This window comes from Anopheles merus, chromosome 3L, assembly GCF_017562075.2.
Source record: "Anopheles merus strain MAF chromosome 3L, AmerM5.1, whole genome shotgun sequence".
NCBI lineage: Eukaryota > Metazoa > Arthropoda > Insecta > Diptera > Culicidae > Anopheles > Anopheles merus.
In genome coordinates this window covers 11,249,523-11,276,551 of record NC_054085.1, presented here as the reverse complement: position 1 = coordinate 11,276,551, position 27,029 = coordinate 11,249,523, and the positions used below count along the sequence as shown (strand labels likewise).

The following is a 27,029-nucleotide window of genomic DNA, read 5'->3' as shown; positions in this document are numbered from 1 at the left end:
GGTTTGTCGGTGATAGTACCAAGAATAGCGTCGGAGTCGGAGATGAAATACCTGACCACAAAAAATGCACTCGCCACCTTTGGCCGTCTCAGAACAGCCCCAACTCCGATCGACTCCAACTCCGAAGACTCCGGACGACTCCGGATGTCTCCGACTCTGGACGATTCCGGACGGCTCCAGATGATTCCATTCGGCTCCGGATAAAGCTGGGTGGACCTACATCCCGGAGTAGATTCCGAAATTTTTGAAGTCGGATCGGAGTCGAATCCGCCTATTTGCCAACTTTATCCATCACTAAGGCGGCGCTCTGGGACCAATCGAACGAAACAAACAAACACGACTCTGTTCGATAGGTGCTCTGTCAGCTGTTCGATGTCTTACAGACCTGTCATGATGCACTGCAATACGCCTATCTTTTTATCTCGAAAATGAAGCATTTTCATAGTTAAAATAAATATCCATCTGCAGGGGGAAGATTCAACAAATAATTTACTAGTTATTCACATCAATAATAACATAAAAATCATTAAAATTTAATTTTGAAAAATGTAAACAAACGTCCATGCGAAACACATACAGTGCATACAAATGCATTATGTACACGCCACAGTTTAATACGTTTCAAACCTGTATATTTGATGTTAAAATTGATTGTGAAGCATTGCAAATATTATTGATAGATATTTAAAATATTTTGCAGGCGAATTTTAAGAAGAAAACGAGACAAAATACGAAAACAAACTTGAAATTGTCCCGAATTTAATTCTATCTGCTGTAGCTGAGAAGCGTTTGACAGCCAAGGTATTCAAAGCACAGGTGGGTATCGAACATCAAAGACAGAATCAACTGACATGTTCGACTCGATGTTTGTCTTGTTTGTTTGTTTGTGTCTGACAGTGCACCTCCATATGATTACAGTCATTATCCGATATACGCTATCGTACGGGACCGAGCGCAATAGCGTATCTCGAGTTTTCGCGTATAGCGGATTCCTATGGAAAAATAGTTTACACTACCGGTTCGAGGATTGAAATATATCGCTACAGAGTTTTGCATTAAAGATTTTTGTTACAAAACAGGTATATTTTGCACAAATTTAATGCAAAATGCATTAAGAACATTAAGGAAATTCAAAAGGAACATAAAATATTTCAAATAATTAAAATATTTGCAAAAAACACATGGAGCTGTCAAATTTAGAGGAATCGCGTAATGCGAATTCGCGTATATCGAGTATCGCGTACTGCGGATAATTCCTGTATATGGATTTGTTCGTGTCGGATGTCGTGTTCGATTGCTGCTAGAGCGCCGCCTAATGTAGATCATAGTAGAAGGCACCCTAGCTGCTCTTGAAATAACAGCCGTTTTGAACGCATTAAGCCACTTGGGTCGTCACGTTCTCTCGTTGCTGTCAAATCAGCTGCTGTCAGCTGGTTTTGGTTTGTTTTGTTTTGAATTTCATCGCACGCACCGCTCTCCCCCAGGAACTTAGTCATTCCACTGTGAAATTGATACAATCTTTGCCAAAATGTTAGACAAAGTGAAACACATTATCCTTGTGCTTTCCGGTAAGGGTGGGGTAGGAAAATCTACCGTCAGTACACAGCTCGCCCTAACGCTGACCGAAGCCGATCACAAGGTAAAGTGCATACAATCCATCTTTTCTTATCAGCTTGCTGATGCCAATCTTAACACACGCATGTCCCGCCTCCCATTTTAGGTTGGCCTGCTCGACATCGACCTCTGCGGTCCTTCCGTACCGTACCTGCTCGGACTGGAGGATCGCGATGTGCACCAGTGCGACGAGGGCTGGGTGCCGGTGTACACCAGCGCGGAAAAGCGGCTGGCCGTGATGTCGATCGGCTTTCTGCTGAAAAATCGTTCCGATGCCGTCATCTGGCGCGGGCCGAAAAAGACCGCCATGATTAAGCAGTTCCTGGAGGATGTGAACTGGGACGAGCTGGACTATCTGATCATCGACACACCGCCCGGCACGTCCGACGAGCACATCACCGTGATGGAGTGTCTGAAGACGATCGGCACGGAGGGTGCGATTATCGTGACGACACCGCAGGAAATGGCCCTGGAGGATGTGCGGAAGGAGGTGACGTTCTGCAAGAAGACGGGCATTCCGATACTGGGGATCGTGGAGAACATGAGCGGGTTCGTGTGCCCGAACTGTTCGGAATGTACGAACATTTTCTCGTCCGGCGGTGGACATTCGCTGGCGGAGCTGGCCAAGGTGCCCCATCTCGGCACGCTGCCGATCGATCCGCGCGTCGGTGAGCTGGCGGGAACGGGCAAAGCGTGCGTGAAGGAGCTGCCCGACTGTACGACGAGCGAAGTGTTGAGGGAACTGGTTCGAACGCTTACGACGGTTGGCCAATAAAACGAAGTGTTGTTAAAGTGTATTTGTATGTATTAAAAAAAAGATTTTTTCGTTTCTCGTTCACACTTCTAGAGCAGATGGTCACGCACCGTCACCTTGTGGTAGTAGTGCGGCGCTATTTCCGGTAGCCACTGTTGCTGAATCACGGTCAAATCCTTCATGAACAGCTTGGTCGTGTGAATCAGCTCACAGAACACCACCCACTGGGGCTGCTGCTCGGTGTACAGCGCGGACAGTGGGTGTATGCTTAGCTCCGTGTTGCCCCGCACCGTCCGATACACCCCCGAATGGTGCAGATAGGCCGCGTACGGGAAAAACCCAGCCACAATGCAGCGACAAATCGTTTCCACATTGCCACCGGCGGAAAGGAGCGGAATATTTAACTCCCTTTCCAGCATGCCCGCGAGTTGTGTTTTAATTTCATGCGCACGCTTTAAATTGCGGTAAATGAGGAAGTTGCGGCCACAGAACTCTTTCGTTCGGCCCGACTCCACGAACGCACAGTACACGTTAAGCAGCGTGATGAGATCACCTTCCGCTACCTCAAAGTTGCGCTTTGCGATCCGCCCACGGATCGCTGCCTGACCGCCGGCCGGTTTGGAGAACACGGACTGTACCTGCAGCATGGCAATGATGATGAGAATCTCCTCCGAGCAGCCCATTTCGCCCGCTTTGTACAGCATCTTTGCCATCATCGGTGGGATGGACATTTCGGCCAGAAAATATCCAACGGGGGACGTTAGCTGACCCTCCGCATCGAGCGCTTCCAGTGCGTAAAGGGTTTCGAGACAGGCGAGCAGATTTTTGGCCGGCGGTGGCGATGGAAAGGTAAAGCGCAGGATGTTATCGATGCCGAGCGCTTTCAGGAACAGTACCGTGCTGCAAAGGTCCGATCGGCGCATTTCGGGCGGTGTGTGTTCGGGCAGCTTTTCCCACGCTTCTTCCGTGTAGAGTCGGTAGACTTTGCCGCTACGGATACGACCGGCACGGCCAGCACGCTGTTCGGCGGCCGCTTTACTTACTGGTACTACCACCAGACTGTCCGTCGTGCTGTCCGCCGAGTACCATTTGAGCTTCACAAAGCCGCAATCGATAACTGGAAAAGGGGAGGAAAAGAACGGTTAATATTTGAATTAAAATTTACGTCAGCATGGTTAAAGGGCTGGGCGATACGATTTTGGGGGATAACGGATTTTTTAAAAATGATAATGCAATAATGGCTCTTACACACAAGGAATGCTTGGATGAAATTCAGAATTTGGTTCTGAATCATTACCCGACGTGAAACTGTTGGTAAACCCATACCGATTCTGGGCCTGACCCTGAACCCATAATGGGTTTGAAATAGATCCTAAACTCATACAGGTCCTGGAACTGATCGCGAATCCATACCCATCCTGGAACTGGTAATGAAACTATATTCATGCTGGAACGGATACTGAACCCATACCAGTCCTGGATCTGATCCCAAATCCATACAGGTCTTAGAACTGATCTCGAACCCATTGAGGACCTGGAGCTTATCTCGAACCCAAACTGGTCATGGAACTGATACAGTACCCATACTAGTTCTGGAACTGATACAGTACCAATACCGGTCCTGAAACCGATTGCGAGCCCATACAGGTGGAACCATCATCACGAAACCATACCGATCCTAAAACTGATACTGAACCCATACCAGTCCTGGAATCGATTCCGAATCCATATAGGTCCTCGAACCCATACAAGTCCAGAAATTGATAACGAATCCATGCCAATTCTAAAACTGATACTGGACTTCTACTGGTTCTGGATATGATACTGAATCCATACAGGTCCTGAAATTGTACACGAACCCATACCGATCTCAAAACTGATACTGAAACCATACCCCACTCCTGGAACCAATCCCGAATCCATGTTAGTCTTGGAACCAATCTCGAACCCATACAGGTGCTGAAACTTATCCAAAATGTATATAGGTCCTGGGACCGATCTCGACCCTATACAGGTCCTGGAATTGATACCGATCCTTAAACTGATATTGGACCGGATCCATACCGGATCTGGAACTGATACTGAATCCATACTGGTCCTGGAAACAATCACGAACCCATACAGGTCCAGGAACTGATCTTAAACAATCCTGGAAATGATACCTAATCCATACCGCTCCTAGAAATTATTCTGAATCTAAACCAGTTTTTGAACTTCTCCTGAACCAACTCAGTCCCTGGAACTGATACCATACCCAAACCATTCCAGGAACTAATCCCGAACCCATACCGTTGCTGAGACTTCTTCTTCTTTGGCACAACAACCGTTGTCGGTCAAGGCCTGCCTGTACCCACTAGTGAAGTGAGCTTAGCTTTCAGTGACTTATTTTTACCATAGCAGGATAGTCAGTCCTACGGTATGGGGACACGGTCTATTCGGGGCTTGAACAGAAGACGGGTATGTTGTTAAGTCATACGAGTTGACGACTGTACTACGAGACCGGCCCTAGACTACTCCCTTTTTTATTCCGGTCCATAAGCTGTACCTGTATCAGCCAAGCAAAGGATCGCAAACCTGTCCCGGCACAGGAACCTATACAATACCTACTCCTCTCTAGCACCTTCTTCTGCCACCATGAAACAACAGCGAATTTGTTTGAAACTTAGTCCCAACGACTCTTACCATACACAATGCCGGGAATTGTGACGGACGTTTCGGCAATGTTCGTCGCCAGCACCACCTTCCGGACGCCCTTCGGCGCGGTAAAGAACACCTTCAGCTGATCCGCATTCGAGAGCGTCCCGTACATCGGCAATATCTGCATGTCCTCCTTGCCGCTCGCCTCCACATGCTCGCGCAACAAATCGACCGCTCGTAGCACCTCCTCCTGGCCGGTAAGAAACGCTAGCACATCACCCTTCCCTTCTGCCCGATGGATCTTCATCACCGTGTTGACCGTCTCCTTCACATAGTCCGGGCACGGATCGCGTAGGTAATAAATTTCCTGCGCATACATCCGACCCTCCACCGTCAGAATGACTGCCGTGTCTTTAGTTGCACCCTTGGACTTAAGGTTGAAAAAATCCCGAAACAACTCCGCATCAACCGTGGCGGACGAGATGATGATGCGTAGGTTTGGTCGTTTGCGGGCGATCTTCTTCAGCAACCCCAGAGCTGTATCGGTGAGTGTGTTGCGCTCGTGCGCCTCGTCCACCATGATGACGGCGTACTGGGTGAGGAGTGGATCGGCCAGCATCTCCCGCAGCAGGATGCCCTCGGTCATGTACTTGATCTTGGTCTGGGCCGGGTCACACTTGGAGATGAAGCGGATCGAGACGCCCACCGTTTCGCCGCACAGTTCGCCCCGCTCGGTTGCGACCCGGTCGGCGAGCGTGATCGCCGAGATGCGGCGCGGCTCGGTAATGCCAATCAGGCCCTTGGTGTGCCATCCGAACTCGTACAGGTACTGGAAAGAGAGAATAAGATCCAAATATGAAAGTATGGTCCTAAGCAATATTTTGATTCGTTGATTTTTAGTTATTTGAAAGATCATTCGATCGCAGGATGAGGAGTGCTTATAGATTATATTCCAAATTTGTGTTTTTTGGTCATATTTGTAATAATAACGTTTGGATCAAAAGAAGTCTTAAAAAGATATCAAAGATTCATGAATCTCTTAAGATTGATTATCCTCTGAAGACTCAAACATGTCTGAAGAGTCATGAATCTCTAGAGGTTCATCCGTCGTTGGAGATTCGTGAACCTTTAGAGAATCATAAATCATCGAAGATTCATATAAATCTATGATAATTCATATGAAAAAATCGAATTTTTTAAATGATTTTTTTTTAAGATTTTAATAAACTGTTATGGTTATTTATAGTTATTTCTATTTATTTATTTATTTTAATTTTTATATGATCCATTCAAATTTTGAAATTGAGTTACACGTTTATAATAGAGATGGGCAACACTGATTCAGATTCATGAATTTCAATCAATATTCTGAATGATACTTTGCATCTGAATCCCAGATCTGATCCATTGAAATCATATAAATATTTAAAAAATCATCAAATAAAAAAATTAACAATTCGACGATTCATATGAATTATCGACGATTTACGATTCTTTAATGATTCATGAATCACCAGAAGACAGATGAACTCTCTAGAGATTCACGACTCTCTCTAATGACTTTTGACTCTTCAGAGGATCATCAATGTTTACAGATTCATGAATCTTTGGAGATTCCATTCAGGATTTGAAAAACTCATTACTGAAAATTCTTATGTATGAATGTTTATAAAAGATCAATGGATCACAGCAATAGTTTGTATATAAAATCGTTTGTATGTTGTGTGGGTTTTGTATGTTCCCGAATATGTTTGTGCTCATATAACAATTTATTGACTGATTCCCAACATATTTTTAATAATTTGATTCGAAAATTTTGAAACAATGTCAACGATTCAAAGACAAGTGGGAAAAGATTTGTAAATAATATACGAACGAATTAAAAAAAAACAGAAAAAGGTTAATGAATCGTGAGACAAATTTACAAAAGATTCAGTAAGCATCCAAAAATGTTTCGACAACTAAAAGAAAACATTTCAGTCCTGTAATAGAGACATTGTACGGTTTGTCATTCTCTTGACATGGAGAAGAATCGATGTGTTGTGTAGATCATGGAGTTAATTTCCCAATCCTTAAAATAAAGGCAACAATAATACAACAGAATTATTACAAACAGCTGGACATTTTTAATAGTTTTATTTAATCTATTTAATTTTTTGTGTGTGATTTCTTTTTTTTTCGATTTTTGATAATCGCACCTCACATAGTTTGCAAATTCTGCGACAACAGTCACAACGCAAAGATATCTTTTTCTCTCTGTTTTCCCTCTTTATATATATATATACTTTCTCATTATAAATAATCCACAATCTCTCTATCGATTCATTTTGTCCCATCTCTCTTTCTCTCTTTCTCTCTCTCTCTCTCTCTCTCTCTCTCTCTTTCTCTCTCTCCCGGATCTTTATATATATCTCTCTAATATATTTTGTTTTACAACGTCCGTTAAATGTTTTTTCTTCTTCTTGTTTTCTCCTGGCAAGAATGACACATCTCTCACTCCGTTTTTGTTTTGTTTTGTTAAAGTCACGGTTAAATGTTAAGAACAAGCCGTGTATGCCCCATCGTCGATTTGTTATGCTGTCCAGGGAAATGGACCGACGAACGAGGACTAAAGGACACAAAAAATCCTCCCCGGTTCCGGGGGGGGGGGAAAGGAGAGGGACAGCACATAAGGAGGGCAAACTTATTTATACCGCTTGTTGATTAGTAGAGAACACGTTAATGAACGCACCCCCGTTTGCCTGTGTATTTGCTAGTAGTGTGATTAGTGAGTGTGGCGCTGAACTGCATTATTTAGCTGCTAACAAATTACACAACAAGGCGACCAGAAGGGTAAGCGCGCTGACCCAGCTGACAGAATTTATCAGTGGATGTTCTTACAAACACACACGCACACACACACACACACACTTCCATAGTAGTAGCGGTACTTGAGAGAAAATAACCTCTTGCCTAGAAATATAAAACTATTCCACACCGGTGTGTTAAAAAATCAGTACAAATATTAGCCATTAATCACTGTACACAATTGGTTTCTTGTTGCTTTTTTCAATTAATAAAGAACTCTCTAGCGCCCTCTGCATGCTTTCTGAGCGGCTTGGTGCTTGCTACTACAACACTGTACACTGATGTACTAGAAAACAGATTACTAAAATACAGCATAAACACGCACACGCGCGCATGTAGAAATGTATAGTATATATATATAGATAGAAAGGATCGTACTAATAGTAATGAAGGCTGGTTTTGATTTTTTTTTACGACAAATTGCTCTGCAGACGCACTTTATCTCTCACGATAAATATAAGACGCGTCCGGTTCGCGCTTGTATCACACTATACAGCACATACATAATATGTAGATATACAATGATCTCATCTAAAACAAAAACACACACACACATACATAACGGACGTCCTAACCGTCCGAATGCAATTGCAATACTCTTACTAGGTTCGAGCGCGCAACTTAATCCATTCACACCTGCTTTAAACGCTTCTTCTTAAGGCTTAATAAGGAAGGGAGGGCTGCTTATTGTTTTAGCATTTGTTGATAATAATTTCGTGGTTTTCGTAATGATTCAGTAACGGAAAAGGGAGGGGGTTTGGGGTGCAAATGTCTTACACTTACACACCGCACGCCTGTATAATATAATCATAAACACACACATACACGTGGGCACACACGTGTGTGGGGAACACAAACACAAAATACAATAAATCATGAAACTGAAATAAAAAAAAAGTTAATAAAACATTAATTGTTAACAAGCCCCCTGGCGCTTTTTTGCGCAATGTTTAGCGCAATCACAACGAGGTATTGTTGACCGTGAGCGATTTGTAGATGAACGTCTGCACGCCGAGCAGATGCATCTCGGCGAAGCTGATGATCACGAGCAGCGCCACGTACCCGGCGTACTGGATCATGCGCAGGTACTCCCACAGCTTATCACAGAACACGCTCAGCAGCAGAAAGTGGAGCAGCGCGTGCACGTTAAAGATGCGCCACAGCCAGGCAATCACGAAGAACCCGGTCGACCGGAACACCGACTCCTGGTGCAGGTACTGGGCCGGCGTCACGTTCTCCCGCTCGAGCATATCCTGGTAGATCGCGATGTACCGGTTCCAGCCGGTCGAGCTGAGCACCAGCATGCCGGTGTAGCACAGCACCTTCCGGGCGACCTTCTTCGTCGTTACCTTGACCTTGTAAATGACGCCCGACTCGGACCCGGACTTCGACTCCGACACCGGTATGATCGACTGCAGCTGGGTGTACCCCCGTCTGGGTGGATTGTTTTTCAGAAACACAAACACCCCAATCATCAGCGCAATGCACCCGAGCCCGTCGCAGATCCCGTCGATGTAGTAGCCCGCCGAACCAATGTCCGACCGTTCGCCGCGGATGTGCTTCTTCGCCCGCGCCACATGCCCGTCCAGATCGTCCAGAAAGGTGCGGAACTGGAACAGCACCACCCCGATCCGCCGGTAGCCGAGCGAATCGGACGCAATCATCCGGCCGGCCGCGATCGCGACGAACACGTGGAAAAAGGAGATCATGTTCGGGGTGACCAGATCGCCCTGGGAAAAGCCGGCCACATTGTCGACGATCGTCGCGATCGGTGCGAACAGGTAGTGGTTCGTGTGGTCCAGCATCATCGCTTTGACGGTGACGTCACAGAGCGGGTTCAGGTCACAGTTGACCCAGGCCACATCTTCGTACCGCACGATGTGTCGGTTCAGTTGCAGCGGCATCGAGGAGGACGCGGCAAGCAGGGGTGAGGTGACCGTGCTCGGGTGGCTACCGGCGGAGGCGGGCTTCAGCAGTGTGCTGTTGGCGGCCAGCAGGAACGGATCGGTGTCCCGGATCGGATAGTCCTGGATGCGAATGTACAGGTTCACGTCCATCCAGGCGAAGAACGCGATGAGCAGAAACAGCAGCGACAGCAGTATCTTGCTGACCTGCGAACTCGGACCCACCATGGTTGTTTTTACGCGTGTTGTGTACCGTTCTACTATAAATAGGATTACTATTTGGTCCTTCAAACAATACGTTAAAACAAAAAAAACCTTTCCTAGATGTATTTCACTATGTTTAACCTTATCGTTCCCTATTTATCTCTCTCTCTTTAGTTAACCTACAATTATATTCCCACTTCCCTATGGAGTTGATAACAACAACTTAACTTAACAACTATTGGGTACACTTCCCAGACTTCAAGGATTGTGTGTGTGACAATCGACCAGAAAAGACTAACTGACCAGCGCGACTCTGACACGGTCCCTGTGGTCCCTGGCTGACAGGTGGACAATGACTAAAACACCACTACTACCACGACCAACACAACGACAACGACGACGACTACTACTAAGAACCGTTCGTTTTGCTCCCGTTCGTTTGTTCGTTCGGTCGCCTCGGTGCTAGCGTCCTTTCCTTCGCGATCCGGGCACACCCACGATGTGCCTCACAATAAAACGGCGGGGTGGCGGAGGGAAGGGACGTGGGGGTTCGTTCGTTGCGCCTGTTCTGTTCGCAGCAGTTCTACAGCACAGCGACGAACTGAAACGAAACGGAAAGAGAAACAAAAAGAAAGGGATGAAACAAAACCGAGTAGCAGTGGTAGTAGTAGTGCTAGTGCTGTCGCATTTGCTGATGACGCGGTCGCGGCACAGCGAGAGGATGCAAAAATATTGCTGACTGTGTCCACTAGTGTGCATGTGCATTGGATGTACACGGGTTAAGAATATTAAAGCGCTGAATGCGGAAAACAGAGCAAACAGAAACGGGAAATGCTGAAAGGGAACAATGCGCGTTCTAAAGGAAAGTTTGTGCCTAAGTACGGAAAACCCCATCGCGAATTGGAAACTCATAAAGATCTAGGCATCAATTTAAGTACAGTGTATCAGCACGTCAATATCAACAAATTGAACAACTTGTTTACCCGTCCTGTGTCGGTTTTCATATTTTATTACGACAATCCTTTTTTCTTCTTCATTCCGAAGCGCCATTTGTGCGCTTTGTGCAAGGATTGCATACCTACACCACCCCTGGTGATAGAATCTGTAAAGTGGTACCTTCACAAAAGCAAAAAGAAGTGGGCTGCACCAATCTATAATTCATCGTTCAATACCCCATTCACGGAGACGGACTCCCCAACCCCACCGGGTCCATTTGAAACTGAAAGTCACGAAACGATGGAAGAGTGCAGCAATTTGCATAAGTGAGACATTGCTCGGGACACACGACACGACCGATGGAGACCGTATGGAGTATGAGAGTATGGCGTCATTCGCGCCGCGAGTTGATCCTTTGGAAGGGAAAAATACTAGTTGATACTAGTGATGGGTAATACGAAGTTTTCGTCGGAATCGATTCCGGCTAGCTCCAAAGTTTTCGGGAATCGCTTCCGGAATCAGTTCCAAAATCGGCTCCGGATTCCGAACCGGAATAGGCCCCAGAATCGGAATTGGATTCGGCTTTGGAATAGGAATCAGCTCCGGAATCGGATTCGGTTTCGGAATCGGAAAAGGCGTTTGAGTCCAATGATACTACGTATTGATAGCCGAGTCTAAATTTACTTGTAAACGATCCATTCTCATGGATATTCTCGGACTGATTTCGCTTCTGAAACTTCTTATTTCAATTCAAGAGCTGATTCTCATTCTGGAACTAATTCCAATTCTGGAGTCAATTCATATTCCGTTACCGCAACAAATTGCGATTCCAATGTCGATTCCAATTCCAGACCCGATTCTGATTCCGGAGTCGATTCCGCGATTCCGATTCCGCTCCGGAGTCCACTCCGGAATCGGCTCCTGATTCAATTACGGAATAGCCTTAGGAATCGGCTCAGGAATTGATTCCGAACACGGAATCGGAAACTAGCAGGTCCGATTCCGAGCTTCCACCACTACTCCATACACCACCCCGCGAGTCCTTGACATCGTGTGTGTGTGTATGCCTGAGTGTGTGTGTTTGGTTGGGGTTTCGTATCGCCTCGAACGTTGTTGTGTGGTGGTTGGAAAGGACCAGCGTGCACGTTTTGGGGAATTCCGAGGGCGAGGGACAGAACACGGTGACACAATTGTAAGAGTGTTGTGGCCCGGGGCGCGGTCGGGAAATGTCACATTATCAAGGTAATATCACTAAAGTGCCAATCCTTTCCATAGGTCCGAACCGAGAGCGTTGGTGGTCGTGTTAGAAAATCGAACGGTTCCGGGAAGGGGGGGGGGAAGGGTTAAATAGGGAATAGGGATTTACCTCTAGTGGCAAAGCCAAGGAAACCCGGATGTAGGACAAAACATAAAATAGAACTTGTGAGTGGGTGAGTTGGTGCTTTTCATGTTACGCGCGTTTGTATGTCCCCTTTCTTCTATTCGTTCGTTCGTTCGTTTTCCGTGTCCATCCATTCATCGTTGTCCCCGTTGTGGGTGGAGATGGAGGAATGAGTGATTTGAATAATGCACAAAAGGTGGGGAGAAACTTATGGATGGCGAGCGAACGGATTTGCTTGGATTTGGAATTGCGGTCCGGGGAGGGCAAGGGTACTGAGGGGACGATTTTCGAGCCGCAAAAGCTAAAATGGAATACAAATCGCTTAACAGAGCAGAAAAACGGTGGATGCTTTTGTAGCGTAGGGAATGGGAGGATTAACATGCAAGCGAAGGATGTTACTAATCACGATTAAAAGGGTTTTTAATGCCGTTACACTAAAAAAACGCACTAAAATTACCTATTTTTTTAATAATTAGCTACCTATTTTAGAAATTGAGCTTTTACGAACACTTTTCACTGTTAAAATTTCCCGCAATATCACAGAAACCAAACGGCCACGATAAGCAAACAGTAGCAGCAGCGCCCACTTTCACTGATTTTGCCCGCAAACCCGTCCTTTTCGCTGCAGGCACGAAAAACTTTCGTGCGCAAACAAGCGTATCGGTCGGTGAGTACTAGAGATTGGCAAAAGCGACGACTATCATGCTTCGACCACGCCACAACGAGGCACAAAACACTTTGTGCGTTCAAACTCCGAGGAACGACGAAGAAGAAGAAGACGGTGTAGAAAACGCAATGCGCTGTCACTACTGGGGAGAAGGTATCTTCTCTAAACCCGTAACCCCTTGTTTTTTAGGGCACTACAAAAAGGCCTCGACGTGTTAAACCAAATCAACATGAGCTCAGTTTTCCTACGCCGGTGGTGTTCGAACGACGTCATGTGTCCGCGGCTTTGTTTTCTGCACTATTCTTCGCATGCATATGAAATTAGAGCAAAAACAAAGAAACAAGCACACACGCAAGGCTCGCAAGGGCGGTGGGTTCAATATGTTTGGGTCCATTTCATAGTCCCGAGCGTGTGTGTCTGTGAAGATATTCCGGCTGGGTACGATGACACCGTCCGCATTTCAAAGGAAAGCCCGGAAATATCCTTCCGATTTCGATTTCATAAATATTGCACATGAAAATTCCGACCTCCGGAATGGCTTGGCTGTGAGTGTTTAGCTTGGCGTGGCTTCGAAATGTATCGTGTCCGGTTAATACACGGGTACGGGACGGACGATCTGGGGGCGTCATAAACTGTTGATAGTCCCGCCATAAATAGTTTAGATCGTTTCGATACGATACGGCCAAGAGTGAGAGAGGGACAAGCCAAAAACGCACCATCTCTCCTGTACCTGGGTGACATTCGCTTCCTAACGTGTCACAATTACGTTAGAAGCCGGCACAACATCATTTGGTGGTGCCACACAAACAGGAGCGATCAAACACAGTGGGCTTGACATGGCTGACTGACGATGGGGGTTGAGCTAAAAATAGTGTACAGGACACATCAGGCGTTCGGCTCATTAGTATAGTCCATTTTTACGATGTTAGATGCATACCTATCGTTAGGATAGATAGGATGAATGATTTAGTGTATCGTGCCACGTGTGCGCCTTTTGCTCGCGGGGCCAGAGAACCATCGGGTCGATTTTGTTTGTTTTGCCGTTACTGTGACATGCTGAGTGTGCGTCCGAAATTGCGCCGAGATATTTTGGGCGACTACGGGGAGACGCTTGCTTGAAAAATGGATTATCCTTAGAGTAGAAGGGTCGATCAAATCTATAGATTCCACATTCCGCGTGCGTTTCTTTTATGATCTTACTGCCAAAAAATGCACTTTACTGTATTAATCTATAGCTAATGGATTAATCCACAACACCACAAAAAAATTGATGCCTTGTTATCGCTTCCACACTTGTCCACAGCTGGTACATCATCTCAGATATTTTTAAACACTGGTGAATTTGGCTCGGTTACAGGGTTTTGCACTATAATTTCAGGGGTATTAAAAACTTGGATATAAATGCAAATTCCTCGTGACTTTTAACTCCACATTAACATTAGAAGAACTTATACCGACTCATATAAAACTCATTCAGAGCTCATACGAATTTTAAGGAATGAATGATTCGGATTGGATCTCCAAAGATTCGTGAATCTCTAGAGAATCGTGAATCTCGTAAGATTCGAGAATTTCAAAATATTTATGATTCTCGTAAGACTCATGAATCTTTCAAGATTTATGTATTTATGTATGTATGTATTAAAATTCATGAATCTTCCAAGTGATTCATAAATCTTTAGGGATGTATGATTTTAAAAATATTGAATTTACTCGATTTATTCGCCTTGAATGGAGCGTCTCTCTGTAGCAGAACAAACTATCCGGCAGTATTGCACATTCCAAGAAGTCTCGAAAGTCTGTATAGGCTGGTATGACCACATAGGTTGTTAAACCAAGAAGAATAATAAGAAGCTCGAGCTATATGAATCTTTGGAAATTTATGAATCCCTCGAGATTCGTAAATCTTTCGAGATATATGAACCTTATGAGATTCATGAACTTTTCGAGATTCGTGAGTCATTTGAGATTCATGAATCTTTTGAGATTGGTTGGTTGGTTGGTTTATTTGTTTATAGAGACTTTGAATCTGACGACTGCATTCGTCTCTCGAATCTTTTGAGTTTCATGAATCTTTGAGTTTCATGAAAATTTTCAGCCGAGATTCGGATTCATTGAATTCATTCAAAGATTCATGAATTTGAATCAGTTAACCCAAAACTACACCAAATCGGCCGTGGTACACCAGATCCCACCGATCCCAATCCCATACTGGACCTGAATTTAGTCTTGACACTTTATACCAGCGGCCGACCGACTTTACGAACAAAAGAGCCAAATTCTACAAACATGTTCGTAGAGTTTCACGTGAAGAGCCAAATCGTTTAACCAAGAGCAATAATGTGTGAAAGTTTTACAAAATATATTAACTGTTAAGCGTCGCCATCTCAATATCAAAGAGCTGCATGCGGCTCTCGAGCCGCATTTTGCCGATCGGTACCCTATACCGGTCCTGGAACTGCTCGCATACCGGCTGATTCTGAACTCATACCAGCTTATACTGCTCCTGGAACTGATCGCTTGCAGGATTTTTGCATTGGGGTCCTGCGTTATTATCGGCAACTCGAACACTTAACAGCATGCTTTGTATGGACCGCCGCCCTAAGCAGTGATTGACTATATGGCTGTGTGGTAATTAACAAGTCTTGACAGCGCATCTGGAATCCCTTAAAGAAGGATTTTTAGGACAGTTCCTTGGATCACTTATTGGTAACCGTTCCTAACACGTTGTAGATGACATTCTTTGGCTACGCTTCGGCCAAAAATTAGACCGATACATGGATCATTTTCAAAAAACCACACAAAAGCGTTCAAATATTTAATTCTGCGTGAGATTTGTTTGTTCTTTCCTTGCTTCTCTAAACAATCCGTGTTGGGTTTTTCATAACCAAACCAGTTGCTATTGTATGGAGGTAAGTTAAACAAAACGCATCCAAGCAACCACTGGAAAGTAACCCAGACCCAGATCAGCGATTCCAACATTGTAATTCCTAACAATAATAAAATCCATAAACACAGAGCTCTTCACTAGTGGTGGGAGTTCGGAATCGGACCTACCCGATTTCGATTCCGTGTTCGGAATCAATTCCGATTCCAGAGCCGATTCCGGAGTTGACTTCGGAACCGATTCCGGAGTTGATTCCTGGAGCCAATTAAAGAAATGGATTTAGATCCGGAATGGGTCCGGAAATCAGTCCAGGAATCTCCAAGAGAATTTGAAAGTTTACAGAAAGTTTACTGATTCTTTTGTGGCTATCAATACGTAGCATCATTGGACCCAAACGCGTATTTTTCTGGAGATGCTGAAACTGACTCCGTTTAGAAGTCAAATCTGATTTCGAAGCCAATTCCGATTCCGGGGCCGATTTCAATACCATAGTCGATTCCGCAACCAATTCCGGAGCCAATTCCGAAGGCGATTCCGGAAACCGATTCCGGACCTACTATCCGGAATCGATCCCATAAAAAAATCGAAGCTAGTCGGAATCGATTCCGACCAAAACATCATTTTTTCCATCACTAATACCAACATTGTAATTCCTAAAATTAAGAAAATTCATTAAACAGATTCTAAGAGCCTTTCATACCCTTCGTTTTCGGGTAGAGGGTAAATAACATTAAGAGTACTAAACCCTATACACGAAATTAGGAAAAATTACATGAACACATCCGCTATAATCGCTTCAAATAGCCGAAGCACATGATAACAAGCCAGGTTCATAATGATGCACGGCTTAAAAAACACACATAATAAACAATTATATGACTACACCATCTCGCTGTTAACTACCCAATTTACCCCGTAACGAACAAATACGCCAAACGCACGCAAACGTAATCAACAAAGCCCGTCCGGCCTGCACACGTGAGAGATTTTGCCCGCGCACACTGCGCGTGTGTGTGCCATAATTTAAACCAAAGAAGAGATTCGATCATTTCTAAATGCAAATCCCTAGCTAAACGTATGCGTAAACCGACGCTCAAATCGAAGCAACGAGCACGAGATATCACTGACTTCCACACAGGAAAGGAGAAGCTTGCATTGTGATTGTTTCTACGCGCGAAACCAAGCAGTGAGCAACCAAGCGAATTATCACCGCCAACTGGATCGGTTTCCAACGTGAGTTTGCACAAATCATCGTGGCCGTTAAACATTCTGACCCCAGGGTTAGGTTCTCATCGCTGAAGTACGTCTCTGCTGCCGCAACAACGCCGCAAACCATAAGAAAGATCTATTTCCACTTCGAGTGTGTGACCGGTTCATTACACGATCGCATGGCACTGGCATCCAAAGACAGAGAGAGGGAGAGAAAGAAAGAACTGAGCGATGATAAGACGAGACGACGAGAAACCGGCGCTCGTTTAAAGAACAAAAAGCGCGCTATATTGCACATGATAATGCTATTCGTCTGCCGGTGATTCATGTCGCTATCAACGGGACGGGACCGCACCGGAAACATCGTTCGATTTACCTAACCGTCCAAGGGACACTTGAAGCCGATTGGTTTTGTTTCTATTTCTTTCTCCACCATTGGCGTTCGATGGTTTGCTGCAAAACACGCCAGCTGCACCACGCCTGCTCACTTACCTGCGGTACTTGTGTGCTTTTGCCGGATCCGGTTTCACCGACCAGCACGAGCGTTTGGTAATGCTCGAGACAGTACAGAATCTGGTCACGGTACTGGCGTATCGGGAGCCGTTCGCGCTGCGCCGCAAGATTCAGCGACTGGTGGGCGTTGAAGACGAACGACGTTACGTGATCATCCGCTGGTGCCGCGTCCCGTTCCGAGGCAAACGATTCGTCATCTGTCCGGCAGGAAAGCATGGAAGAGAGGAGAAGCAGAAAAAACAATTAGAATAATCGTGTGTTAAATCACCGCCATGTAAACATGTGTAAACATTACATCAACCAAAAGTGTTGCAAAGTGGTAGCAAAGCAAACCGAACAGAACGCGGATGGAGCAGCGGAAGCGGATTGCAATCTGTGTCCCCTGTGGTGGTGGTGTGTGACGTGCGGGCACAAATTCCGTTCTCCAAAAGCGTCCGAGCGTCCCGATCGGAACGTGCAAATGCGCGAAACTAATTCAATTACCACTTCGCGCGCGCGGGTCCAGTTCGCGTAGTGGGGAGGCTTTGGTCGGGCGTACTTCTGCCGCACCAATACTACACGCCGATGGTGGAGAATGTGACCTGCCGCCACAAAAATAGCGATCCGTGACTGGACGGGCGCAACACGCATACACACACACTTGCTTGTGCTCGTCTCTACTTCGTTACACTGATAACAATGATAAAGGTGATGGTGATGGTGTTGGATGGTGGCTGAGATTGGCCAATACACTCGTATCGTGTGTTTGCCGCGCGGGGGTTTTTGACAGTGCCACGTACTGTACTTGGACCGGCCGGGCACGCCGATGTGCTGCCGCGCCTTGCGCCCGTCGTAATCATCTTCCAAAGGGGTTGTCGCCATTGTCCTTACAATTCGTGTTTAAACTTTGATAAGTCAAAGCCGATGAAAAGCACCTGTTGGCGGGTGCCCTCTTTTCCTCTCTCTGTCTCGTGGAGGGAGATTAATCGATTGTTAGGATGACGCGTGGAATTTAGCCTTCGTACGCTTTTGCGCTTATCAGCGGGGAGTTGGAGGTGTTTCACTCGCGCGTTCATTTGTGCACACTCATCAACCCCACGCCATACACGTCCGAGGCTAGAGAGAGAGAGAGAGAGAGAGATAACCGTGGATGACAGAACGGGTTACACAATGTTCCCTTCTAATGGTCCACAATGGAAAAGCTATGTTGTTCAAATCGATCAACTGTTACTGTCTACGTCGCGGAGGACTCATTAACATTCCGCACCATAAACGCACGATCGCACGTTTCTGTTCCGGAATTGGTAGCTTCCCGGAGGTGTCGGCACGTCTTGCACGTGAGTCGTTCATCGTACCATGGCGCCGCATCTTAGTATTTCACGGGCAGGTGGTGGTGACAGAAGTCAGCGACCTTTGAGCGGCCCTTTACTTGGTGATTCGATGTACTCTGCTTTGGGGAGAATCAATTTATGAACGTCTCAACTATTGAAAAGATTGCTCTAAAGTCAGCAATACAATAGATGTTCGAATCGATAAGGGAAGTCTCGCGTCCTAGGACCTTGGAAGCTTCGGGGCGAATAAAAACCATGAGGAATTTTTTAAACGATTGATGAATGAATCTTAAAAAATTGCTGAGTATTATTTATTTAAGATTCGTTGAATCATTCCAAGGACTGATTCAATGTCACAAATCTGAATCTTATCTTAGCCTCCAAAATTTCGCCTATCTGGGGTCAAAGGTCAGCACCATAAATGGCCAGTCATTCTATAGCACAACGACATGCATGGTCATGCTGGAGCAAGTACATACATCCTAACGATATAAATACTGTGTCTCAGTGCTTAAATTGTACTCCAGAAAACGTTATCTTTCCTAATTTCCGTACCAGCGATGTAATGCTAGTTGAAGATGATCTCGGCAAACTCTACTATTCCGCAGGTCCGGTCGATATTCCAGCCAGTGTTCCAAACGTTCCCCACCTTGCGGAAATCCGGTTAGCTTTTTGAATCTTCAGTGATGAGTAATTCGAATCTCGAATCGACTCTTCAAAGATGTATGAATCTGTAAAGATTCATAAATCTTCAAAGATTAATGAAACTCTAAGGATCTTCACCAAGGATTGAAAGAACTATGCATCTTCAAATATTAATGAATCTATAAGATTCACAAATTTATTAAAATCCAGGGATTCATGGATTTATTAAAACATTGAATTTGCGCGATCCCGCCTAACAACATGGCTGTCGTGGGTTCAAGCCTCGCATGGACCGTCTCCCCGTAGCAATTAGACTATCCGGCTGCGTGGAACTTGCCAAGAAATCTCGAATGCCTGTATAGGCTGACAAGATCATGTAGGTTGTTACTCCAAGAAAAGAATTACTCTAAGAAGCTCAAGCTCTATGAATCCATGGAAAGTCATGAATCCCTAAAGATTCATGAATCTTTCGAGATTCATGAATCTTTGGAGGTTCATCAATCTTTGAGTTAGATGATTCTTTAAGATTCATGAATATTTGAAATCGAGATTCAGAATCATTGAATCATTTCAAAGATTCATTTAGATTCATGAATCTGAATCATATTTACCCAACACTAACTAATAAATCGTGTTAATGTAATTCGTACTGCTTGACGACAGGGCGACATTTTCTGTCCATATTGATAACGTCATTAGCAGAGCCAGCCAAATTCCCGGCCTAATAATTCGCACAACGGTTGACTTCATTGATCCTCAGTGCCTTTGAATTCTGTATGTTGCTCTGGTTGCGATCTCTATTAGAATATGCTAACATAATTTGGGGACCTACCAGTATTAGAGGCATTACTCGGCTTGAAAGAGTGCAGAAACTCTTCCTTAGAGCCACTACTCGGCGCAAAATATTCTTTTTCTCTTTTGCCCCTGTAGGCAGTCCGTTGTCAACTTTTGGGAATTGACTCTTTAGAAAAGAGACGGCATTTTGCTTAGGCTCCCTTCACTATTGGTTTGATCCTTAGCACTATCGATGTTCCTGACGTTCTTTCCCATTCATTTAATTTCTACGTTCCTTCTAGATATATCCGTCCTCGTGCTCTATTAGCCATCGTCACTCGACGAAGCTTGTACTGTAATAATAATCCCTTGCAGTTTACTCCGAGAGTTTAATACTGATTCCGACCATTTCAACTTTACGTGTTCTTAACCTTCCTTTTCTAGCTTTATCCGCTTCCTAAATAAGGCAATTTTTGTTATTACAATTACTCTTCAATAATTAGAACTAGGAAAGGTTAGGTTCTAGGCATTACTTTTAATATTTGTAAAACCTCCATGGCGTTCAAATTAATTAAACTAAATAAATAAATATGTTGCTTTGACCCATGATGAGCATGCTGTTAAATCTGTCGTGTTCACGACTGTATCACAGAACCGCCCCAATACCGCTGCGTGGAACTGAATAAGCCTGTAAAGGCTGGCATCGATGCTGTGGCGGGCCCGTGGTACAGTCTCGAAAGTCTGTATAGGCCGGCATGTCCGCGTAGGACGTTACGCCAAATAGAAGAAGAAGAACCTTAACCCAATTCAAGACCAATACCGAGATATCCGAGACTAAGACATCGAATGTGGGTTTATAATAGGAGTGGAACTGACACAAATATCCAGAATAGAGGCAAATAATGGAAAAGATACCAGAACAGGGATTAGAAGCAGAGAGGCATGAGACTGCAACAGAACGACTTAAACCAAGCATTAACATGAGACAGAATACAAGAATACAACTATAAGCTAAGAACAGTTATCAGAAAATGAACTAAAACCAAGACCTGTATCGCATGGGAACTAGAAAAAACCTAAATTTTAAACATCATTTATAATCATTTTCCCATCATAAACGTTTTCACACATCTGCTGCAAAGCACAAACAATCTGGCCAATGCAGCAAATAGTCTTTAGCTTCGATTACGAACGATTCAACAAAGGTTATTGTAATCAAAGCGGGCCAAGATCGTTCGATCGTCGGCGCAAACCCTTCGGCGTCGCACGTCGAACCCAGCTCGGTGAAAATCGGTTACCCCCGTCTGTTGGCGGCGTTGCGGTGATGGTGGTGGAAAATTGCTTCTCCCTTAAGCATGCAAACTCAATTAGCTTTTCCCGCGTGTACGTGTGAATGAGATGCCAAGAGTGTGCGTGTGTGTGTGACTGTGTGCTTGCTGTATGTGGAGAAGGTGGTTCGCTAATTATTACCATATGATGCAAATAACCAAAACGGCTGAAGATGCTTACCCGGTTTAAGGAACTTTGGAAATCGGCTCGCACTCATAATCTGCCAAAGGGAGTTGCTCACGGTGTGCGCGTATTTGCTGGGTCCGGGAAGATCCGGGAACTGTTGTTTTCGTTGGCTGGTTGCTATAGCACCCTAGAAGCTTCCTCGATTGGTGGGCGAAGCGTTAACGCTACTTTTCATTACAGTCGTTGATGATTGGAGTTTTGGCCCCTTGGAACATGGACGCACTTATAACTTCGCAGGAGGGGGATGGATGGTAACTTAACGAATGTTTATTTTCGCGTCGAATCACCAGCGCTGTTCGATGATGTCACGCGCCAGCAATGTTTCGCGGTTCGCATAAAATACGGCACGAATTGCACTTGGTTAAACATACACACACACACACCAACATACGCGCACAGTACGGGACGAAGAATGGTTCAGTTGCTCTCAAGGTGAAACGGAGACCGGCCAAGACATTCGTTCCGTTCTTTTTGTAGGTCAACGGGATTTTCTTCACGGCGTTCGTTCGTTCGCTTCTTCCCTTCTCTAACGAGCTGCGTAGGGAGGAACGCGGTACTTTACGAGCGGCGGTGCTGGTATAAAGCAGCTCCAGCGAAGCAGACGGGCAATGGAAGCCCGCTGGTGTGTTGCAGTTGAGTGCGTTTGCGAAAATTCACGCAACGACTGTGTTACGCCGTTGTTCCTTCGGCGGATCAGCCTCACAGCGACTTCAAAACACACCTGATGGCGTCGGGGTGGCGTGTAAAGGCATGTTTGTGTGTACACTTTTCAACGGCAAAGGGAAACAACAACAACAACAACAAGAGCAGCAGCACCACCACACCACCACCAGTGGTTGAGGTTAAACAATTGCACTTTTCACTTCTCACTCGAAATTGCGGGGTGTGCATATACCGTATCCGGCCAGAAGAAACAAATATATTATGGCGATAACGAGATACGCGCGGGACGCGGCGGCACGAGATTGCAATTTTATTCCCCTTTCCGAAATATCTGCACGAAATATTTGCAAAGCCGTGCAACGCGCACCAACTAACTACAAACGCGAACTGAAGGCAGGAGAAAAAAAAAAGAAAACCCCTACTTCACGCCGGATGACAGTCCCGTACAACACGGCGAGGGATTTTGACGTTCAAAATAGCAGCATCTCGCTCATTTTCTCTAGCCGTCCCCCTCTCCTACTTCACATCAAACGTTTCGTCCATAGGGTAACTGTACCAGTTTTCGGCACGCTAGTGCAGCAGTTTCACAAAAACTGCTCACAAATAAACATTTTTTATGATTTTTCATGAAAGTGATGTTATTCTGGTTGATAAACTATCATAATATGTTACACTATTTTTTATTTGCCGGTTCAAAGCCCTTTTTCATAAATATTCGTAAAAATGCAATCATTGCCCAAGTGCCACAAATCCACTAAACGACCACTAAACGGCTTCTAAACGACTCAAGTTCTCTACCTAAACGGAATATAGAAAGACTTCGTTTAGCAGACGCCAAACGACTCATGCATTCTAAAAATAGCAAAAAAGCTGGTGGCGCTATCTGTTGGTGGGATACCCCAACCAGTTGAGCTTCATCGCTTGGAGGAGAGCTTTCTCATTTCCTCTGTACTGTTGTATGGTTTCGCATTGAAGTTATGCATCGCTAGAACTAGAACGGCGATACGATTGTTTAAATACTAAACTCCAACGGAAACCACCAGCACTGAAGCAAGTGAGATTTGAGCAATGGTCATTGGTGTTGATACCCACGTATCTAACCACACGACCATTTATATAGATTTTTGCTCAGAAAGTTAGAAGGCTATATCCCAAATAGCCAGCTCGTACTTTATAGCTGATTTAGGGCTGATTAACGAAAAATCGTTCCGATGTCGTACTTTGGGGCTGATTAAGAGATGAAGCGGTACTTTGCCGAACTATGGAGCTTTTTAACAGGCACATGGTACTCTTTGCAACTTTGCGGCTGATTAGCACTATGTGTAGGGTTCATGGTGGAACTTGAAGGCTTGTTAAGAAAGGGTACCGAACTTGGTGGAACTTTATAGCTTTTTAAAGCATGACATCGGTACAAGGTGGTTCTTGTCAAAGTGTCAAAGACGTACGCCGCCAATAATCTCATTGCTGCTGCACAAGTTAGATACGTTAATTGAAGAATGAATATTGAGTGAAGTGATTGTGAATTATCAGTAAATTGTGTAAAATTTTGTGTAATTCATCAATACAAAGGATTTAAAAATATACATATGTGTTTAAACGAAACAAATCTTGTTGTTTATTTTATCGATGACGCTTGCTTGAAAATAAAACACAAAGAAAAATAATACCTGGCATCGTGGCATAAGGAAGCTGCTTAGGCGCTGTTTGAAAGACCCACATAGAACTTTGATGCTGTTTATCTACTGCAAAAGGCGAATTAGAGCAGCGATCTTTAGCGTGCCAAAATGAGCTGCTTAAGCAATTCTGGCTATTTGGGATAGGTCATAATAAAATGCAACTTGTCGAAACACATTGCAAGAAAAGGATAGCAATATAATGATGACGCCATCTATTGATCAAACCAATGAAGCTGTGGAGCTTTCATTTTTTTTCTATGAATATTCAATTTTCCAGTCGTTTAAGCTTAATCTGTGGCGCTTGGGTGCTTTTGCTCCTATTTTCGGCAGTTTGTTCCTATTTTCGGCAGGTTGTGTTCCTATTTTTGGCAGCGCGAATACGCGTCAGAAAATGTTATTTTCTATGTAAATATGTACAAAAAAATGTTTAAAGCAATTTTACACTCTTAATTTCCTAATACTGATGTTAAAAAGCACTTTAATTAATAATTTTATGTTGCTTATTTTGGCCCGTTTTGACAGCCATTTTGATGCGACGTTTAAACAGAGCAGCCATTGACAGTTTGATGGTTATAGCGTGCGGTGTGAATTGGCTTACAAATATTTATTTTTCTCTTAAGTTAGTGAATTGTTTGTCGTAAAATTGGTGATATTTGGTACAAGAAAGGTCATATTATGTGTCGATATACGCATTGTAGTGTTCTGATCAATTTTTAAAGAAATATTCAGCCAAATCCAAGGTGTGTTATTGTTCCGAGTTTCGGCAGGAGCCCACAACATTGAGCTGTCAAAAATGAACATTTACTGTGTACCTACCCAAATAGCCAGCTCGTACTTTATAGCTGATTTAGGGCTGTTTAACGAAAAATCGTTCCGATGTCGTACTTTGTGGCTGATTAAGAGATAGACGGTACTTTGCGGAACTATGGAGCTTTTTAACAGGCACATGGTACTCTTTGGAACTTTGCGGCTGATTAGCACTATGTGTAGGGTTCATGATAGAACTTTAAGGCTTGTTAAGAGTGTGTATCGAACTTGGTGGAACTTTATAGCTTTTTAATGCATGGCATCGGTACAAGGTGGATCTTGTCAAAGTGTCAAAGAGAGACGCCGGCAATCATCTCATTGCTGCTGTACAAGTTAGATAAGTTAATTAAAGAAGGAATATTGAGTGAAGTGATTGTGAATTATCAGTAAATTGTGAAAAATTTTGTGTAATTCATCAATACAAAAGTTTTAAAAATATACATATGTGTTCAAACGAAACAAATCTTGTTGTTTATTTCATCGATGACGCTTGCTTGAAAATAAAACACAAAGAAAAATAATCCCTGGAATCGTGGCATAAGGAAGCTGCTTAGGCGCTGTTTTAAAGACCCACATAGAACTTTGATGCTGTTTATCTACTGCAAAAGGCGAATTAGAGCAGCGATCTTTAGCGTGCCAAAATGAGCTGCTTAAGCAATTCTGGCTATTTGGGTATTTTCGGCAGCATTTAAAGTGAAAAATAACCTGTTTATCGTGATTTTAAAATTCCGAACAAGTTAGAATAAATTAAATTAGCATAAAATCTTTAATATACACCACTTTTTCATTGTTTTACTGTTCTGATTCTCTTAATCACAAAACCTGCCGAACCATTGGCTGACAGCAAAGCTGCCGAAAAAAAAACACAATTTATTTGATATTTTGAAAAATACGTAATGAAATGGTGTGAAACTTCGTACAGGCGGTCCCCGAGATACACGGTACCTCTTATACGCGGATTCGGAGATACGCGGTTTTCCAAATTTGACAGTTCTTTGAGCAAATTGTACTGATTTGACACATAAATTAGCAAATGCAAAATAGTTTCCGTATTGATTGAATGTAAAATACCCTTGCAAAAGGTTTAAAACTGTTCAATTCAGTAAAAACATATCAAATAATTAATTTGGTGTCTAAAACCACCCCTAACTTGCAAAATTGCACTTAAATTAGTGATATTTTGGCTGGATATCACGAGATTCGACTTACGCGGAAATTCGAGATACGCGGTATTTTGCGGCCGTTTTCGGTCCCCATTAACCGTGTATCTCGGGGACCGCCTGTATGTGAATATCAAATAATTACACTTTCACTACAAAATTGTGTTTTGTGAAATTTTTTACCACATTTGTGCAGAATTTCACGTTTTTAGCTATCCTGCCGAAAATAGGTACACTGCCGAAAACTGGTACAGTTACCCTATGTGTCCATATGCTTTTCGTTGTGCTGGTGACAATGCCATGTGCTTGAACAATAAACAAGCCGTGTAACTGATGTTAGTTAGAAGTGCTCTATTTGGTTGAGTATTTTGCATAAAAGCCAATTGAAAATGGATATGTTATTAGACCAATAGCTAAAGAGCAGTGGCGGATCTAACGGTAGGCGGACTAGGCGTTCGCCTGGGGTCCCGCCGACTTAGGGGCCCCTTAGATCGCCATTCTATAGTATGTCGTATAGTCGTAGAGTACTAGCGACAAGGGCCCCCGGAAGCATGGCCGAATCATTTGACCCCCCCCCCCCTTCAGCAAAAATTTAAGAGCCTGTGACTGATGATCCAAGGGGCATTTCAAGTTTACTGTTCAATCTCCCAACAGCAAGTTAAGTGCCAGTTCACCCCCCCCCCCCCGCCTCTACAACATTTTCCATTTACACAGGGCCTCAACTCGTCTTACCACCTAGGGCCTCCGATACTCAAATCCGCCACTGCTAAAGAGTTTGGAATAGGTGTGCAACAGAGAGGATCGCCGTTCAAATTGGCCGCACCCTCGCAGCAGCGCGAGAATATGGTCAGGCGAAACGTCCAGCGTCAAGTAAGTTTTTTTTTACAAAATGCTTGAGCATTAGATTAACAAAGCCGTGAAGTTTT

At 44.3% G+C, this 27,029-nt stretch overlaps 3 protein-coding genes across 3 annotated transcripts; 1 reads left to right on the top strand and 2 right to left on the bottom strand.

The window, feature by feature from the left end:
* Nucleotides 1–1,344: 1,344 nt before the first annotated feature.
* Nucleotides 1,345–2,411, top strand: LOC121598680 (cytosolic Fe-S cluster assembly factor NUBP2 homolog). Its single transcript, XM_041925871.1, has 2 exons — nucleotides 1,345–1,639; nucleotides 1,721–2,411. Exons 1-2 carry the CDS (start codon nucleotides 1,529–1,531, stop codon nucleotides 2,387–2,389), a joined length of 780 nt encoding a protein of 259 aa, XP_041781805.1. The 5' UTR covers nucleotides 1,345–1,528; the 3' UTR covers nucleotides 2,390–2,411.
* Nucleotides 2,353–22,872, bottom strand: LOC121598678 (probable ATP-dependent RNA helicase DHX35). Its single transcript, XM_041925869.1, has 4 exons — nucleotides 21,792–22,872; nucleotides 17,533–17,750; nucleotides 5,051–5,834; nucleotides 2,353–3,485 (listed from the first exon to the last, which is right to left on the bottom strand). Exons 1-4 carry the CDS (start codon nucleotides 21,826–21,828, stop codon nucleotides 2,458–2,460), a joined length of 2,067 nt encoding a protein of 688 aa, XP_041781803.1. The 5' UTR covers nucleotides 21,829–22,872; the 3' UTR covers nucleotides 2,353–2,457.
* Nucleotides 7,523–10,546, bottom strand: LOC121598679 (ceramide phosphoethanolamine synthase). Its single transcript, XM_041925870.1, has one exon. It carries the CDS (start codon nucleotides 9,982–9,984, stop codon nucleotides 8,812–8,814), a length of 1,173 nt encoding a protein of 390 aa, XP_041781804.1. The 5' UTR covers nucleotides 9,985–10,546; the 3' UTR covers nucleotides 7,523–8,811.
* Nucleotides 22,873–27,029: the final 4,157 nt, after the last annotated feature.